Genomic DNA, 14,678 nt, shown 5'->3' on the forward strand with positions numbered 1-14,678 from the left:
ACTCCAGAGTGACCAAAAAAAAGTTGTCCAATAATTACAAGTGTGCAAGTGTGCAATACCGGTATCCGTACTGCGTCCCTATGCAATGTCCAAGGTCCGGACGCTTGCTCCAGAAGGAGTGAGGTGTGGTCCAGTTGGTGTCCACGTCTACGTCCACACTTCACGTCTCACGGCCCGGTTTGACAAGCGTACCCGTAGTCTTGATGCCGTCTCCATTTGAGAGCCGACAGATGCAGCTAGACATGGAGCGAAATCCAGATTTGCGCGTCCAAAGAGGGACAGCAAATGGATAATGGACAGGTAGGTACACTAGCATCGTACGGACGGGTGCGCAAATTGAGGTGCAGCATAACGGCAGGACCCATGTCGAGATTTGCGTGTGGATTCGTACATTTGCATAAGAGGCCTGCTAACAAGCCAGGCAGACATGCTGGTCGGCAGATAACCGGCAGCGAGTTCGTCGATGACGTTGCCGTGTTTCGAGAGTGGGAAACATGAGTGCGGCGGATTGAGATTGCGACCGGGGGTTTGGTTGACCAGGAAAATGGAGTAAGAAAAAACAAGACTGGCCAAGGAGATGGGCTTCAGCGTCCTGGCCTCGAAACTGCGAGATAACGAACGTTGAAACTCTGATTGACAGATCAGCGTACTCTGTGCCTACCGCGTACGCGCCTGATGTCCAACTCGTAGCTACCTAGGTACTCGAGGGGATGTGGATGCCTACGCAGTAGATGGCCATGCTATTTCTCCTTGCTGATCCCGCTCAATTCCATGCGTCTTCCATCATGTCGTTCTCGGTGTCCGTACAAAGTATGCGTACAGCTGTCGCATCGCATTCAAGTTTCTCGCATCCACATTGATAAAGGCCCAGCCAGCGGAAGTGGGGGCGACTTCCAATGAGATTTGTATATGGAGGCTAGCGTCATGGTCTTCGTCAACACCACGCAAACAAGTGCGGCTAGCAAGAAACCAATAGTACCTACGGAGTACATACAGCCTACAGCTTGAAGTACCCAAGTTAATAAGTGTCTGTACTTTTACGCTAGGTTCCCGAATCTGATAGTGGCTGATTATCAGCAGGCGCAAGGCTGTGGCTGTAGCGGTTCCGCTGCCTTCCCACCTTCCACCTAGGTATCTGCATGGATGATGACAGGGCAGCCAGCCAGGCCCGGGCGGCAAGGACCGGGGGCTGAGGCATGGACGCCGAACCGGTGGATCCACCTGTCGAAATGGAAAGGTGTGATCGAGATGAGGAATTCAGTCACCACCACTCACCAGTCACCACCATCGGCTTCGCGACATACCATGCTGCACACCTCTAGGCTCTAGCACGCAAGCACGGCAAGGTACGGATGGGCGGCCACTACAAGCTAACGTATCCAAATCTTATCTTGGCTCGGTGGTGGATGCCTTGTTCGACTTAGTTGGAGTTATAACAGTGTTTTTCTCGATCCGTACCTTGGGTGCTTGGCAGCTCTTATTCTCAATAACAGGATAAGGTGCAGCGTTTGTGTCTATATCTCGGTGGCCGCATGTCCGTTGCCCGCCGACCAACATGGTACTCCAGACTTTGCGTGACGCCCTCTGTAGTGTAACTGTTCCATCCGCCTTCCTTGTTCGCAGACTCAATCGCCTAGCAGCCAGTAAGGAGAATACTGGTTGCTTCTGCAGTCCTGGCAAGAACATACGGCTCCGTTCTGTATCGGCGAGAGCTCTTCTTCCCCTTCATGCACCCCAATTCGGTTGGAACGATGGCAAAAATCAACGGTTATGGTTGGTGGCGGCTTCGGGTACCTGACAACACCAACCCACTAGCCGTGCCGATTGCCATTGACTGTCGATTCCAACTCACGTCACCCGCAAGCCCACTGTGTGGCCCATTGGTTTTATTTTTGGCCAAAGTGGGCGGCGCGGGAAAGTAGAGAGGGAGAGCGGCCGTGCTATAGTAGTTGATTCCCCGATACTAAGAAACTGGTTAAGAGTCTCTCCTGTTTGTTTGAACTATCTTGGAATTGTCCCCCTGTCAGGCGCATGCTGCAGCTAGACTGCTTCCTCCCTGCATGTTATGCACGTCTGCATCGTCGTATCGCCCAAGGGACAACAAGATCCGGATGGGCACTTTCTCCTCCATGGATAGCTTCCACATCTAGGTATCCGTACTCCGTATTTGTGTGTAATTGCTTGGCGACGAGTATCCGTTTATCCATATTCTGCTCTCGGTATCCGTATGATGCATAAAAATCACATGCTACTAGGAAGTGTCCATATCTGGTGGATAATCGCATAGAGAGGTCCGACTACCCGTCTTAGTTGTAAAACGACAGAGTAATTACGTATTCGTCCTGGATTACGGAGTACACATGCCTCGATCTCCAATTATCTCCACCAACAGGAAGACATACCATACGGAATCAGGTCCGTCGGACAATCGTATTCTCATGATCGGCAGACGGCGTGACGGCGTGCTGCCGTATGGGCATTCTGCCTCTTGACCCTGCAAGCAGGAGAAGGCCATGTGCGTTTTCGGTCGCCAATGGCAGCATCCACCAAAGACAATGGTGCCCTTGACGATGTTTACCATCAAGACCGACGTATGTTCTTGATGCTTTCTGCCGGTAGACCACAAGTTTCAAAGGTACTGAGAATTTGAATAGAATGTCGGCTAATGTGGGTCCAGGCAACAGTCTCGGTCGGAGAGAAGGAAACGCGGATGAGCTGAGACGGGCTTCTGGCGGTTGTTTTTCAGTGACATTCAACTCGCCCTCCAAGACTAGATAAGTTGCTCATTTACACCTCGCGAGGGGAGCTCGTTGGTCCCTCGAGGCTCGAACAACCAACTGCGCATGTCTCCAGATGGTGTCGTAAACTGGGTGGCAGGGAGAGATTGACGAGCCTTTGCGTAGGTTGCAGAGTGAACTAACTCACTTCGCTAGCTTGCGCGTGGGTAGGCGCCCAAGGAGCTGTTAGCATCGACAGGGGTCTTAATTGATTTTTCCTTCAAGCCCCTGGACTCCGAGAGACTGAGGGAAATGACCACCTACTTTGACCATAGGCACCTTACGAATAAGGTAGAGGATGCCCTCTTCGGCACATGGGCATCTCTCTGGCAGGTACGACCCGCACGTATGATTGGTAGATGAGCGCCCTGCCAACGGTATCCAAAAGGAATCTCACGGGCTGGAATGCTAGACAGTGTCACGCCCATACAAGGTCTGGAACGCACTGACGTTTCCAGTGACATCGATTGCAATGGGCACGGCTTGCGGACACTCACTCTTACGGTCAACACGATACATTGAATCTCAAGTCCGCCGTAGTGCTCTCGCATCAGTACGGATCAACAGGAGACGGAGTAAGTTTTTGAGAGTAGTGTGGCGCATACTTGCCGTCTCGTTCAGTCAAGCCTTTGACGGTGATTGCGCGCTACGACGCACATGACCAATGCGTTAAAAAAAAAAAAGTTTGCAGCACAACAGCATTGGAACGAGCTCTTCGATGAGAGGGGGGGAGAGAAAAAGAAAAAAGAAAAAAAGCGAGCACCAGGCAAGCCTCGAGGTACGAGAAGCATGAGGTTGGCAACGAGGACGAAAGATTCTGTGGTCCCGCCCTCGCCTCAGTTGCCGTGACAAGTGCAAGTTAGATGAGCAAACCCGCTGGTTGGGGAAGCTGGATCCGTTTTTGGTAAGGCGTTTCTGATCCGCGCCGTCGCTTCTGCCCGGGCCTCGACGAGGTTTACCTTTGCTTGGGAAGTCTGAGAAACGCAGTATGTGAGTTGAGCATGACCTCCCCTCTGAAGAAGCCCACACCTCACTCCGGCTGGTCCTAAAAGCGCATAGTGGAGGCTATCGGCACTCAGCTTGACGGGGTCCGGCGCTTGCCAAATGCGCACCATCAAAAGCCTTTCCCTTGCCTGAAGATCAAGATCGAATGCAAGTAAGGTATCAAGAGCAAGATGGGAGTGGAATATCTCCATCCTCCATAAGGCGCCTTACCTGCGCTTATCTTGAGGTACCTTAGGATAGGAACGGGAAGGTCCGGGCGAGCTCTCCAAACAGGACAGTGGGTGGTACCTTCCAGAGCAAAAGTCGGGTGATGGCAGGTAAAAGGTAGAGCCTAGAGGGGACAATTGGCGCTTCAGGTCGTTTCCACGTCAATGGGACGGGAAACCTGCCCGGACTGAGGTGAAGACTCAGAGGGGTCCAGCGGCAGGTGGCCCCGGAGTCTGGTTGGGTCCAGTGGACTGTAGGTGAATTTTGCTTCCCGGCTGGGTCCTCCATCCGCTGAGACCGGGCCACTCACTGCGCTACGTTTCCCAGCTGACCAGGTGGTGGAAACACCACTCAATCTGAACTTTCCTCTTTCTCCCCGTTCAGCCAGGTCCTTTCGTTGTCACTCTCCTCCACAGCAAAATCTCGACAACGCAGTGCATGACTTCGATTTGGGACAACTTCCTGCTCCTTACCTCGATTGTACCTTGAAAACACACACACACACCCCTCTATTCCTTTGTGGTTGTATACACTCCCTCCTCCCACGCATTCCATAAGAACAATCCAACCCCTCATCCACCATTCCTTTGACCGTTGGTTGCTACGGGCTTCTCAAGGTCTCACCCCCCCCCCCCCATCCTCAAGGTCGACGATCGGGCCCTTGGACTGGACTCCCGTCACCCAGTATCCTCCTTTCCCCCGCTTTCACTGTAGGAGGTGACAGCCGACGGTTACGACGCTTCACTTTCCTACTCAGATCGCATTGACTAGAGACGACGGGCCTGTTCCTCTCCAGTAACAGCATCAACACAATCCACGGGATACTGCATGCCCTACCTCCAAGCCATGTCTTCTGTGTGGAAGCAACAACCTGAAGAGGTGGCGGACAAGGTCTTGAAGAGGGTGGAAGTGAGCAAGGTATGTTGACAAAGGGCCATAGCCAAGACCACAACGCACCTCACAAAGTAGAATGTCCCTGATCCTGACAATCTTACAGATAGCCCGAAGACTGCAGAACCGACTCGCGCTCGCCCAATTCAAAACCAAGCATGGCTGGGAAGACCTAACACTCGATACTATCGAACCAAAGTATGAGGAGGAACTGCGACGGAAGCGTTTAACCGAGGGAGACCTCTTGTCCGACTCCTCTTCGAGCGCCTCCGACCTTCCATATCCCACGAGAGCCCTTATGAGCTCTCCTCTGAAAGCTCCCCTCTTTTCCGACGCCATCGGGTCCAGCAACGGGAGCACCGGCCATCGCAAGCGCACCTACATGGCATCTTTCGACTGTCCATCGTCTAGCCCAAGCAAACGCTATCGCTCGTCCCCTACTCCCATCAAGTCGCTGCACGGCCATACTTCGTGGAAAGAAAGTCATCAGCTAGCGCAATCGTCTCCGATTAAGCCCAGAAGGCAACAACACTTCACCACATCTACTGGCCCCGATGTTTCATTCTTTCAGGGGGCTCGAAGACTAGCAGACGACCTGGTGTCGCCAAACTTTGCGGCAGCCTCGGATGATGAAGACGATCTCTTGCCCGTACAGTCATTCAGGGCCACGAATATTCGGTCTTCACCCCCTACAACACCACCAATGCGCAATCGAATGTTGCCCAATCGCCGTACCAAGGACCAAGGCATCAACGGTGAACCCGTCAAATCCGGCCAAGAAGGCGCCGACCTTCTGCTGTACCTGGCTGCCTCTCCGTCACCCGCCGTCCCATCTACCAAGACAAGGATGGAGCCTCCTTCGACGCCTCCTTCCAAGGTCAGTCGAGATATGACTTTGCCTTCTTCACACATGACCACCCCAGGTGGCGGCAACATGTTCCCCAACACGCCCGGGCAAGGTTTCGACTTCGCAGATTTTGTCAACATCACGCCTAGTCCTGCTCAAAAGGCATGGAAGACACCCGTCGCTCTCTCCTCGGCGAGGACTCCCGTCAGTCTGGCTAGAAGACGATTGACGTTTGACGAACCCCTGGCTTGATGAGAGATGTCTAACAGATGCGTCTGGTGGCTCTCTCCTCGTCGTCATTATCACCAATGCTATACTTTTGAATGATACCAAACGCTGGCTATGATGGCACGGCATAACCTACGCAAAAAGCGGAGATATTACCCCCTCTTTTTCCGCAATTACTTTCACGATGGACGAGAATAGCTTCATTGTGAGCAACGCCGCCATTCCCTCGACAAGGAGACGGTACTACGAAAACATTTCTTTCCAGCCATTGATCTTCATTTTATGCGTGGGGCCACGCAAGGAACCAGAGGCGTTGAGAGCGCCAAATCGGAATGGGAGTGAGGCACTTGTATGTTCCCGGCTCAGCAAATGCTTCACATGTAGAAGCTTGTTTTTTTCTGTTTCTCTTTGACCAATCCTTTTTGTCACTTCATCGTTTGATTAGGAAAGGATCCAAAAGGCCCCCAGTTGGGTCTCGTGGTCCGTGTGGCATTCAACGCGTCCCTGGTACGCGACGCGTTGAAATTCGGAAGACTTGCGCGTGAGGCGCGCGTGAGTCGCGTCTCGATTTTAATGGACAAGCAGCCAATCAAAACGTATTTCAGCCCCATACCGGCAAGGTCTCCTTCATCGCGCGTGCCCGTGTAACGTCAAACGGTATAGCAATGCACACAACCTGCATCCAAGCTCTAAACATCGGTCGTGTCTCTAAGGTAGCGAGGAGGTTCCGTACGGTTCATGCTGGCTTGGAGCTGAAAGATTTGTCAACTGCGTATCTCTCCTAACGATGTATGAACGTGTCCTGCAATCGTAAGGAAAGACGGGCTGAAATGGTCACATATAGTCATAGGCAGGGCACAAACCCCCAGTGCTCCCTATGATCTCCTCGTCGTCTAGTTATCACTCGGGCGCTTTTAGGGATTCATTTGAGGGTTTATTCTTGTATATTTTAAGAAAGACGTTATGTCTGCTTTCCCATGAAATCAAGGATTCCTCGCTGAACGCCTGTTGGGCTTGGCTCTTCAGCACAAACATCTGGATCCAAATCGAACGTTCGTCTTAGATAGTCCCTCGTCGTCGGACCGATCGTTGCAATGAACGTTTTACGTCCCTCGAGCCCGTCCTTCTTGACCCTCCCTGTGGACTCGTCCAGCATCCCCAGCCCGCGCAACATCCCTTCGCAACCAGTCGGGGAGAAGACAACCACCCACCGCATCGGCAGGCCCTCAGTATCTTTCAGGTGTTTCTCAAAGTCTTGAGGAAAAGACTCCATGACACCCGTGCCGTAGACCACGACCTCGTCCACCTGGATCCTTTTCTCGCTGGGCAAAGCGGTGTTCATGAGGGTTTTCGGGATGATGTCCCGCCTCTGCTCGCCAACGAGGAAGAGCAGCGGTGGCTTCGTCTGCCGGTCTTGGTACCATCGGCCATAGTGGTCCAAAATGTACTTGGCCAAGGCATCGCCATTGCCCGTGTGCTCGCCGAATATTTGCAACGGGGCGTGCTGTGAGACGGACTGGAGAGCTCGTGTGGTAGCCGGCCCAACGCTGTAAACTGGTATATTTTGGAGATGAGGCCACTCTTCTTCAGTGCCTGTCAATCCGGTTAGCTCTGCTTTGTTACGGTCGAGAGGCTTGAGTTTAAGCTCTTGATGCGGGTGCGAATCCGACGGACCCTTCTTCTCATCCACCAGGCTGGCAAACGCCTCGACCGCTCGCTGCGAGGTAAAAATGAGACCGCCGTAAGAGGCGTCGTTGCCAGCATTAATCTCACGTTGCTGCAAGACATGCCTGACCGTCGTCATGCCCTGTTTCTGAAAGGTGTGGTGCAGCACCGGGACAAAAGCTGGTTCGAAGGCACACCCGTCAGTTTCACCTGAGAGTAAGTCCTCGTACGAGTCGCCCGGAGTTGACTTTGTCTTGAGCAGCAGGACAGGCACCTTGACTGCCAAAGCAAATGAGGGGTTCTGAGCCATGGCAAATGTCTTTGCGGCCCGCTGTGTCGTGATGAGTAAAGCGAATGAATTAAACTATCAGACGTCTCAAAGTCAATTGCTGGAGTATCAAATCAACGGTGACGACTTCCCGCTCAGCTGCGCACTTGGGGGTTTGACTTCGCCGTCATAATGGTTATCGCACTGGACGACGGGACGGTGCCCCGCCGCGGGCAATTCGGTGAATTTTGGCAGGCGGAGCTGGCTTGATGTAGAGTTACGTACTATCTTAGGTAAGTCGGTGCCATTTCACTTACACGAATCTCCTCGACCGACTCAGCTTCTTCGCCGTTGTCAACTCCGACGCGGAACACAAGTTCAAAGCATCGAGGTCACTAATCTGACGAAGCACCGCAGAAGTGAAGTACTGGACGAGTTCTTCGTATCAGACATGCGAGACAACAGTAAAGTTCATCGAATTTCTCGCTCGGGATATATAAAGGGGAGGGGTTTGGAGAATACCAGACACATGGCCTGCCCCCGAGTCTCAATGAGTAGAGAGAGCACACGATTGCTAGAACCAAGTGGAACTACTCGCACCTTATTACGGATACATCTGCAAGGACCCCCGGGTCGTAGATGCACTTTGACGGTCTGAAAAGACAGCTGCCAGGTGGACAAATGGGTTGACCTTGAATGACTGCCATGCGGCTCAGGGACAAGAAACACCCCACCTCATCTTTTCGGTACCTTGCGGATAGCGTGAAATCGATTAAGCAGCGGATCCCCCGGTAAGGCGCCGATTACATCCGTAAACCCAGAGACTCCCGCCTCACACCACACCAATGCAGCACGATAGACCAGGCCGGATCCCAATTACGGGTTCTGGGTACGTCGAAGGTCTACCGGTGCTTGCCGACGGGAGCCGGCCACCCTTGGTTGGACCGGGCATTATCACTTTGGAATTTCAGGTCGAGAATAGATAGTGCTTTGCGATCCTTGTACCTTGAGGTACCTTGCCTTACCTGACCTCTAGTGGCCTTGGTGGGTTATCGATAACGGTCCGCCATCGGCATCCTTTCCTTGAGGTACTGACGAGGCTCTTGAGCTTACAAATTCCTCCCCACCAAAATTCGAACACCGTCCGACATCGCGCGCACTTGGGCAGACCACCCCATTCAAAGTCCCTTGTCGCATCCATTCTCTTTCTATAGGGCCCGTCGATATTAGTCTCGCTTCTCGCGACAAGGGCGAAACTCTCGCGCAGTACTATCGCCATGGCCGACGCCGAGCGAGACCCTCAATTAAGCAGCGTCACAGCCCCCGCGGCGACAGCGGCAGCTGAGCAGCCCAAGCCTTTACCAAAGGGAATGGTCTTGGGCCCAGATGGCAAACCGTAAATTCCCATAACTTCCTTGACGGTGATCTTTCGGCGGTGGTTCAATCCGTCGGTGCTTCCTCACCGGAGATTCAGCTGACATGCGTCATCTTCAGATGTCGGTCTTGCTCGTCGAAGAGCGCTTTTTCGAGCTGGGCTTCTCAGATGAACGGCTCAGTCAGAAAACCAACTCCGGTGGCCTCGGCGCCTGTCGACGACTGCCCCCCGGATGTCGAGGCCCTTGGACGAGGCACTTGGCAACTGCTACACTCGATCGCAGCAACGTACCCCGAAAAGCCCTCCCCTAGCCAGAAAGACGACCTTCGAGGTTTCATGAGACTCTTTTCCAAGCTTTACCCTTGCTGGATGTGCGCCGAAGATTTCCAATCGTACATACAAAAAGAACGGATTCGAGTGGAGGGGCGGAGCGAGTTTGGAAACTGGCTGTGCGAGGCGCACAACGAGGTCAATCGGAAGCTGGGCAAAAAGGAGTTTGACTGCAGCAAATGGGAAGAGCGATGGCGGACGGGTTGGAAAGACGGCCGTTGCGATTGAAAGCGACGCGATTCGAGCTGTATAAATGTGTACGAAATAAAATGACCAACGGCGACGGGCACACGTGATAGTATCGCGAGAAAAGCCACGGTCGTTGGACTTTGATAGACGATGCTACTCTTCCAGCGGCAGCAGAGCAAGACAGCATGCTGAACCGCATGTAGAATACCTACCATACCCTCCACCTAGAATAATAGGGAAACAAGCGGACTACATTTCTGTAAAGTTTCGTTCGGATTGTATTGCATGTAAGCATTTACTGCTTACCAAGGGTTGGGCGTTGTTGCTTGTAGCTGGTTGAGGTGAAGAATGACGAATTCCTATCTTTGTAGACCCTTATGCATGCAGATCTTTGTCATGCTTTTCCGATTGGCCATTGCAGATCCCCAGAACATGATCTAATATTTGCAGGATTCTGTCCAGGCAGGTGAATGGGCCAGTGACAGAGCTGAACTGTCGAGTTGATGTTTGACCAAGTATTTCGTCTGGAGAACTTGTCCCAAAACTAAGAGAAGAGGTCAGTCGTTCTCTTCGGTCGTCCTCAGGTTCGGGGCTGAGGTCCAAGCGATTTGTTCGAACGGCATCGCGAGATAATTCGGTCTTCGAGCGGCGGCCCGAAGTCGAGCGTAGCGGGCCCCGGGCCCGGCTCCGCAGCTGACAGGCGCACGATGCCCAATGGTACTTCCATTGCGTTTTATTTGGGCCGTTGCGCCGTAGCAGGGCCGATAGGCTGGGGCCAACATCAGATCATGCTGAATGGTGCGCCGCTCCCCTTTCCCCCCAGTTTGCGCACGACAACGACAGGAAGGGGCGGTCAGGGACACCCGGAAGCGAAGCAATAACCCCCCATGGAATTGTCTGAGTCGCTCTAGTGCATTGCCGCTGATCCTTGGGGTTCCAAGCTCATGTTGTGGTCTTATGTTGGCTCAAAGCAGGATGCGAAGGTTACAAGTTTGGCTAAAATGTGAATTCGCACGGATAAGGAGCGTGGAAGGGTGGGAAACAGCAGGGCACGCCGCAGTTTCCCGACGGGGTGGATGCAGATCCCACGCTGTCAACGGTTGCGTACCTTGCCAAGTTGCCAGCTGGGAAGCGGGCTTCCATTGCCTCACACTCACAGGCAGGCAGGGACAAGGGTTAGTTAGGTTGGTTGGTCCTGACGTGTTCTAGGCCTTATGCTGCCCAGAACTGTCACTTTTCCTTCCTGCACTCTCTCCCAGAGGACCCAAAATCCACAAACCACGTACGGAAACGGATGCTCAGGACGGATACGTTCGCTTTCTTCCTTGTTCTGCCCTGAATGCGGGCAACTTTATTATCGTCCCATTCTGTTGTCTCACTATCAGTAGAATGTTGCCTTACGTCGAACAGTGACAAGGTACCAAAATAAATCTTTTTTTTCCCTCAGATATCTGGGACCTCACCTCACCTCACCTCCGGAACCCACCGGCCCAGCCCGGCTTGAGCCCGGTGTATTGGTGACCGCAACCTCCTGTGGCGTGTTCCATTACATCACTCACTGTTGACTGTATCTCCTTACTCGGTGCAATGCACCCATTGTCTGCTCGCCCTCTACTCTATTCTGAGCCGCACCAAGATGGGTAACCACGCTACTATCTCGCGTCTTTTCCCGTCTGGTGCCAGGACCCCCATCTTGGTCCCCTTTCACCCAAATCTTGATCGAGCCCGTCGCATGCCGAGACCCGGTACCCACTGCCTGCGCTTCAGCCGCCTCGCTGGCTCGTAGTATCTTGTCACTTATACGAAAATGGAGCTACATGAGCTGTCGCCCATCGCCGATGGCCCTGTCGTTTCAATCTGCAATGGCCAGTGGTCTGACTTGACGATCCTGGCCGACCCATGCAATGATGCCGAGACTCGAGTGAGTCCAAGTCCGACTGGGACCATCAACAACATCGCCATCTCCGCAGGTTGTTGACTCTGATATAAGTCTATACGCCTCTGGCCTTGACTGGGACCCTTTTTCTCCTTCTTCATTCCAGATCTACACAGACGAACACTTCTACAACATACACTCGAGGTAGCATCCAAAGCTACCCCCTTCTACACCATCAGCTGCTCACACACATATCCGATCATGGCTGATATCAGAACCCAAGGGCTTATAGAGCCTGTCGACGTCGTCGAATACCTCTTCAGGAGACTCCATGAGGTCGGTGTCCGCTCCGTTCACGGCCTTCCCGGTGACTTCAACCTCGTTGCCCTCGACTATCTTCCCCAGTGCGGCCTGAAATGGGTTGGTAATGTCAACGAGCTCAACGCCGGTCAGTATCCCTACAACCTATCAACTTGCCAAGTAAGCTTCGATCGACGAACTGACATCCTTCAAGGCTACGCTGCCGATGGTTACGCCCGTGTCAAGGGCATCTCTGCCATCATCACTACATTCGGTGTTGGCGAGCTCTCCGCCATCAACGCTCTCGCCGGTGCCTACTCAGAACACATTCCCGTCGTACACATTGTCGGTTGCCCCTCTACGATCTCTCAGAAGAACGGCATGCTCCTGCACCACACCCTTGGCAACGGCGACTTCAACGTCTTCTCCAACATGAGTTCTCAAATTTCATGCGATGTTGCGCGCCTCAACAACCCCGCCGAGATTGCCAACCAGATCGATCATGCTCTCCGAGAGTGCTGGATCCGCAGTCGCCCCGTCTACATTATGCTCCCCACCGACATGGTCCAGAAGAAGATCGAGGGCCAGCGCCTGAACAAGCCCATTGACCTCGAGGAGGCCACCAACGACCCTGACAGAGAGGACTACGTTGTCGACGTCGTCCTCAAGTCCCTTCATGCCGCCAAGAAGCCCGTCATGCTGATTGACGCCTGCGCTATTCGCCACCGCGTCCTCCCCGAGGTTCATGCACTCCTTGAGAAGACAAAGATTCCTGTCTTCGTAACGCCCATGGGAAAGGGTGCCGTCAACGAATCTCACCCCAACTACGGCGGTGTTTATGCCGGTACCGCTTCGCAACCCGATGTTGGTGAGCGACTCGAGTCCTCAGACTTGATCTTGTCCATTGGTGGTCTCAAGGTAAATTGCCTCGTCGCTCCTAGAAGTCCGAAGACAGCTCATTAAAATTCTTGCAGAGCGATTTCAACACCGCTGGATTCTCTTACAGAACATCGCAGCTGAACACCATCGACTTCCACAGCACACACATGAGAGTCAGATACTCTGAATACCCTGGCATCACCATGCGCGGAGTCCTCCGCAAGGTCACTAAGCGTCTTGACTTGAGCCAGCTTTCCGTCGTCACATCACCCGAGGTCATCAACAGAGTGCCCAGCCCCAACTCGGACCCCTCGCAAACCATTACCCAGGCTTACTTATGGCCTCGTGTTGGCAACTACCTTCGCGAGAATGACATCGTTGTCACCGAGACCGGAACGGCCAACTTCGGTATCTGGGACACCAAATTCCCTGCTGGGGTCACAGCTTTGAGTCAGGTCTTCTGGGGAAGTATCGGTTGGTCTGTCGGTGCTGCCCAGGGTGCTGCTCTCGCAGCCAAGGATGCGGGAGAGGACCGCAGGACAATTCTCTTCGTCGGCGACGGATCATTCCAACTTACGGCCCAGGAGGTCACTACCATGTTGCGCCACGGCTTGAAGACGACAATGTGAGTCCAACTCCCCTTATTCCTTTGCACCGACTCCAAGAATCTCACGCTAACGTTACATCATAGCTTCGTCATCTGCAACGATGGATACACCATCGAGCGCTTCATCCACGGCATGGAGGCCGAGTACAACGACATTGTCCAGTGGCAGTACAAGGAACTTGCGACAGTGTTCGGCGGTACCGAGCAGACAGCCAAGAAGTTCGTCGTTAAGACAAAGGATGAACTTGAGAAGCTCCTGACTGACCAGGAGTTCAACAACCCCACAACACTACAGTTTGTCGAGCTCTACCTCCCCAAGGAGGATGCGCCAAGAGCATTGATCATGACTGCTGAGGCCAGCGCTAGAAACAACGCCAAGGTCGAGTAAAGAGACGACAGCAATTTTTTTCATGGAAGATGGTTTGATTCCCTCGGCGCAGGAAATGGTTTTCTGGCGCATGGCTAGACGTAATTGGTTGCTTCTGTGGTTATCCTTGGCTTTAGATTATTGGTTGGCAAAACGTAGTGAGACGACTACGGCTAGATTACATATGAACTAGATCGGCATTTCATTATTCTCCTGCACCGGATATTATTGATATGAGACGACGGCCTACCGAGTGATGACTTGCGGACAATAGACACACTCGCACTCTTTAGCACACGGTCTTTGTCTTTCAAGCGATCAACAGGCCTCGGCCGTGTCATGGCTCAAGTATTCACAACAACCAAAAGGAAAATGTGAAAGAAGGCTCTTTGTATCGGAGAGTAGTTTGAAGACGACCGCGGCGTAAATTACATGACAGGAATACCTTGGCATAAGTGCGTCTTCAGTCAGCGCTCCAAGGTTGCGCAGAATTATGGCAGTTCTGTGTCTTCATTGATATTTTGACCTGTCTCGTCAAGTGGAATTGAGCTGTAGCTAGCAACTAAATGACAGGCGCAGCGTCTTTCTCCCTCCGCTGTGTCTCTAGTACTCACAAGGAGGTAAGCTGAAGTTAAAGCAACTAGATAAATATTCAATTGCCATAGTTCCACGCAGCTGGACTTTGACTTCCCGACAAGTCGTCCAGCATGAGATTCGGCACATTCAATTCATGCAATTGATAACATCAGCTGACGTTCCCTTGCATAAGACTTGACTTAAAGAATCGTGGGATCAAGGTCTAGAAATCGTAACCGAATCGTGTTTTGTTTGTCAGGTTCTAATTCTCAGAACGCAAATTGGCATCGT

General features: G+C 52.8%; 4 protein-coding genes across 4 annotated transcripts; 3 read left to right on the plus strand and 1 right to left on the minus strand.

Moving 5' to 3' along the window:
- Positions 1 to 4,835: 4,835 nt before the first annotated feature.
- On the plus strand, positions 4,836 to 5,979 carry CPAR01_07576 (uncharacterized protein; the record flags this gene model as incomplete). The annotated part of the gene is made up of 2 exons (XM_060491845.1): positions 4,836 to 4,907; positions 4,987 to 5,979. The coding sequence occupies 2 exons, from the start codon at positions 4,836 to 4,838 to the stop codon at positions 5,977 to 5,979; spliced, it is 1,065 nt and encodes a 354-aa protein (XP_060350719.1).
- Positions 5,980 to 6,916: 937 nt separating this feature from the next.
- Positions 6,917 to 7,930, minus strand: CPAR01_07577 (uroporphyrinogen-III synthase; the record flags this gene model as incomplete). Its single annotated transcript, XM_060491846.1, has 1 exon — positions 6,917 to 7,930. One exon carries the CDS (start codon positions 7,928 to 7,930, stop codon positions 6,917 to 6,919), a length of 1,014 nt encoding a protein of 337 aa, XP_060350720.1.
- A 1,235-nt stretch (positions 7,931 to 9,165) lies between these two features.
- On the plus strand, positions 9,166 to 9,821 carry CPAR01_07578 (Erv1/Alr family protein; the record flags this gene model as incomplete). Its single annotated transcript, XM_060491847.1, has 2 exons — positions 9,166 to 9,284; positions 9,383 to 9,821. The coding sequence occupies 2 exons, from the start codon at positions 9,166 to 9,168 to the stop codon at positions 9,819 to 9,821; spliced, it is 558 nt and encodes a 185-aa protein (XP_060350721.1).
- A 2,098-nt stretch (positions 9,822 to 11,919) lies between these two features.
- On the plus strand, positions 11,920 to 13,832 carry CPAR01_07579 (thiamine pyrophosphate enzyme; the record flags this gene model as incomplete). Its single annotated transcript, XM_060491848.1, has 4 exons — positions 11,920 to 12,106; positions 12,173 to 12,876; positions 12,933 to 13,462; positions 13,529 to 13,832. The coding sequence occupies 4 exons, from the start codon at positions 11,920 to 11,922 to the stop codon at positions 13,830 to 13,832; spliced, it is 1,725 nt and encodes a 574-aa protein (XP_060350722.1).
- Positions 13,833 to 14,678: the final 846 nt, after the last annotated feature.

Source organism: Colletotrichum paranaense (assembly GCF_030867605.1).
Source record: "Colletotrichum paranaense strain IMI 384185 chromosome Unknown Scaffold_5.1, whole genome shotgun sequence".
Taxonomy (NCBI): Eukaryota; Fungi; Ascomycota; class Sordariomycetes; order Glomerellales; family Glomerellaceae; genus Colletotrichum; species Colletotrichum paranaense.